This window comes from Trichechus manatus, unplaced genomic scaffold (genome assembly GCF_000243295.1).
Source record: "Trichechus manatus latirostris isolate Lorelei unplaced genomic scaffold, TriManLat1.0 scaffold00057, whole genome shotgun sequence".
In the NCBI taxonomy this organism is placed as follows: domain Eukaryota; kingdom Metazoa; phylum Chordata; class Mammalia; order Sirenia; family Trichechidae; genus Trichechus; species Trichechus manatus.
In genome coordinates, this window is record NW_004443993.1 from 2,965,491 (window position 1) to 2,968,395 (window position 2,905).

At 41.0% G+C, this 2,905-nt stretch overlaps 1 protein-coding gene across 1 annotated transcript; it reads left to right on the forward strand.

Moving 5' to 3' along the window:
* The first annotated feature begins 800 nt into the window (after positions 1–800).
* LOC101347598 (olfactory receptor 18-like) lies at positions 801–1,842 on the forward strand. Its single transcript, XM_004378564.3, has one exon. It carries the CDS (start codon positions 907–909, stop codon positions 1,840–1,842), a length of 936 nt encoding a protein of 311 aa, XP_004378621.1. The 5' UTR covers positions 801–906.
* Positions 1,843–2,905: the final 1,063 nt, after the last annotated feature.

The following is a 2,905-nucleotide window of genomic DNA, read 5'->3' on the forward strand; positions in this document are numbered from 1 at the left end:
GTTGCCATTGAGCAGATTCTGACTCATGGTGACACTATGTGTCTCAGAGTAGAACTGTGCTCCATGGGGTTTTCAATGACTGATTTTTTGGAAGTAGATCACCTGGCCTTTCTTCTGAGGTGATTCTGGGTGGACTCCAACCTTTTAGTTAGCAGCCAAGTGTGTTAACTGCTTGCCTACCCTGGAACTGCAAGTGCTACTTAGTGTCCTTTAATTGAAATGATTGCTTTCTTAAAATTGTTTTCTTATTGCATATATTTTCCTTATAGAGGGGGATGATATTTTGCTCCTTCTATGAATTTGTTACCTTAACTTTTTTTTTATTGATGTGATTAAATGAAGTTTACATTTCAAGTTAGTATCCCATACAGAAGTTTTTTTTTTAACATACATTGTTATGAGACCCCAACCGCTCACCCCATTCTGCGACAGCACGCTCCTCCCCTCCGCCCCTGATTCCCCATGATCATTCAACCAGCTCCTAACTCTCTCTGCCTTCCCCTCTAACCTCTGGACAGAAGCCGCCCCTTTGGTCTCTTATATCTACTTGTCTAAGAGGCACATTCTTCACAAGTATCACTTTATGTCCCACAGTCTGAATTTGTTATCTTAAAATGTCCTTGCCATTCTACCATTCTCTAGCACAGAGTCTCTAAAGTGGTTGTGTACAGAAACTGGTGAATAGCACAGAAAACAATAAGGAAAGAGTTCTGAGAAGTAGAGTGGTTGGGTTTGCTACAACCGAGTAATATGGCTGAAGATACTGGAGTATTAGGTCCTTAAGTATGAAACTTGTGAATTTGCATGCTTTGCTTGTGAGTTTCTTGAATTCAAAATACAGAAAGAGTGCTAGGTGCTTCTTGTTTTCTTTTAGCCGTCCTCTTTTCTTTTTCTAAAAGCTGCCTTATGTACATGGAGCCACAGAATCTAACAGGCGTCCCAGAAGTCCTCCTCCTGGGCCTCTCTGAGGACCCAGAACTGCAGCTATTCCTCTTTGGGCTTTTCCTGTCCATGTACCTGATCACTGTGGCTGGGAACCTGCTCATCATCCTGGTCATCACCTCTGACCCACACCTCCACTCCCCCATGTACTTCTTCCTCTCCAACCTGTCCATGGCTGACATTGGTTTCATTTCCACCACAGTCCCAAAGGTGCTAGTGAACATCCAGACACAAAGCAAATCCATCACCTATGTGGGCTGCCTGACACAAGTGTCCTTTTTGTATCTCTTTGGATGTCTGGACAGTCTGCTCCTCACTGTGATGGCTTATGACCGGTTTGTGGCCATCTGTCACCCCCTGCACTACACAGTCATCATGAACCCCCGCCTCTGTGGCTTGCTAGTGTTGGTATCTTTTTTCATCAGCCTTTTGGACTCCCAGCTGAACCTTTCAATGGTGTCACAACTTACCTTCTGCACAGATGTGGAAATCCCTCATTTTTTCTGTGACTCTCCTCAATTTCTCAACTTTGCCTGTTCTGACACCTCCACAAATACCATATTACTGTATTGTATTGGTGTCATCTTTGCTGGTGTTCCAGTCTCAGGGATCCTTTTCTCTTACACTAAAATTGCTTCATCCGTTCTGAGAGTCTCATCTTCAGGTGGGAAGTATAAAGTCTTTTCCACCTGTGGCTCTCACCTGTCAGTCATTTGTTTATTTTATGGAACGGGCCTTGGAGTGTACCTCAGTTCAGCTGTCCCATCTTCTGCCAGGAAAGGCGCAGTGGCCTCAGTGATGTACACCACAGTCACGCCCATGCTAAACCCCTTCATCTACAGTCTGAGGAACAGGGACATCAAGAGAGCTCTGCAGAGGATCCTCAACAGAACAACCTAGTGTCAATACTTTTGCTGTCTTTTTGGATGTGTGAGTTGGAAAAGACAGCAAAACCAAACATCTGCAACAAGAAATCTTGCGTCTTTGGTTACATGTAGGCTTCAATCTCGAGATTTCATATCTGAAGATTACTTCCTTTGTCACATTTTTAATTGGCTAGTGGTAGTATTCTGGAATATGTCAGTCTGCATGACAAATCCCATTATAGCTATGGAGCCTTCTGTAGCTTCTCATCTATGACCCAGGCTTCCCAGTAAAGTGCACAAATCTATTTTTATGTACTTAGAATCTTCATCCTTTACCATAATTAATATCTATTACCCAGACTACTTCTGCATCTAAAAGAAGTGTATATGCAGGTTATGTCTGCGAATGCATGTCACTGGTCCCAAACCTTGACTTCGTAATGTAATCGTCTGGGTAATAGTCATTATATGAATACGCCAATAGAGTAATTCAACTCATGCATTTTCCAGGCAAAATATTTGATTTTCAGCATTAGCTCCTCTAACTCATTAGCTGTGTGGACTGCAATTTGTTATTAAAGTCTCATGGTCTCCAGTTCTTCATTTTAAATGATACTTAGCTTACAATCCTGTAAGGATTAAACAGATAATGTATATGCATGGTTAATAAATATAGATATCATTGCCATTGTCATCTACTCAATGGCTGATGACATTTAAATTAATTATTTGAACTCTAAGTGTGGTTTACCCTGGATACTTGGCAGGTCAGTATAATTTACCTTTACACAATAAGACCTTGACTAATTCAAGGGTGGGGACTGGATATCATTTATCTACATACTCAAAATGTAGCACAGTGAGGCCAGAGATTAGTCCCGTCTCTACTTTTTATTATGTTGAATAAAGTATTCACTGCCTTATAAGAAATGGTTAAGAAGTTTTGAATCAATACATCTAGTATTTTCCTTCCTCCCTAGAGAACTATACCATCCATAGAAATCTTTAAGAACTCCTGAAGGAAGAAATGCATGGTTTGTTTGTTTTTATTTTTATGGACATTTGATGGGATCTATTACTCCATTTAATTGTATGTG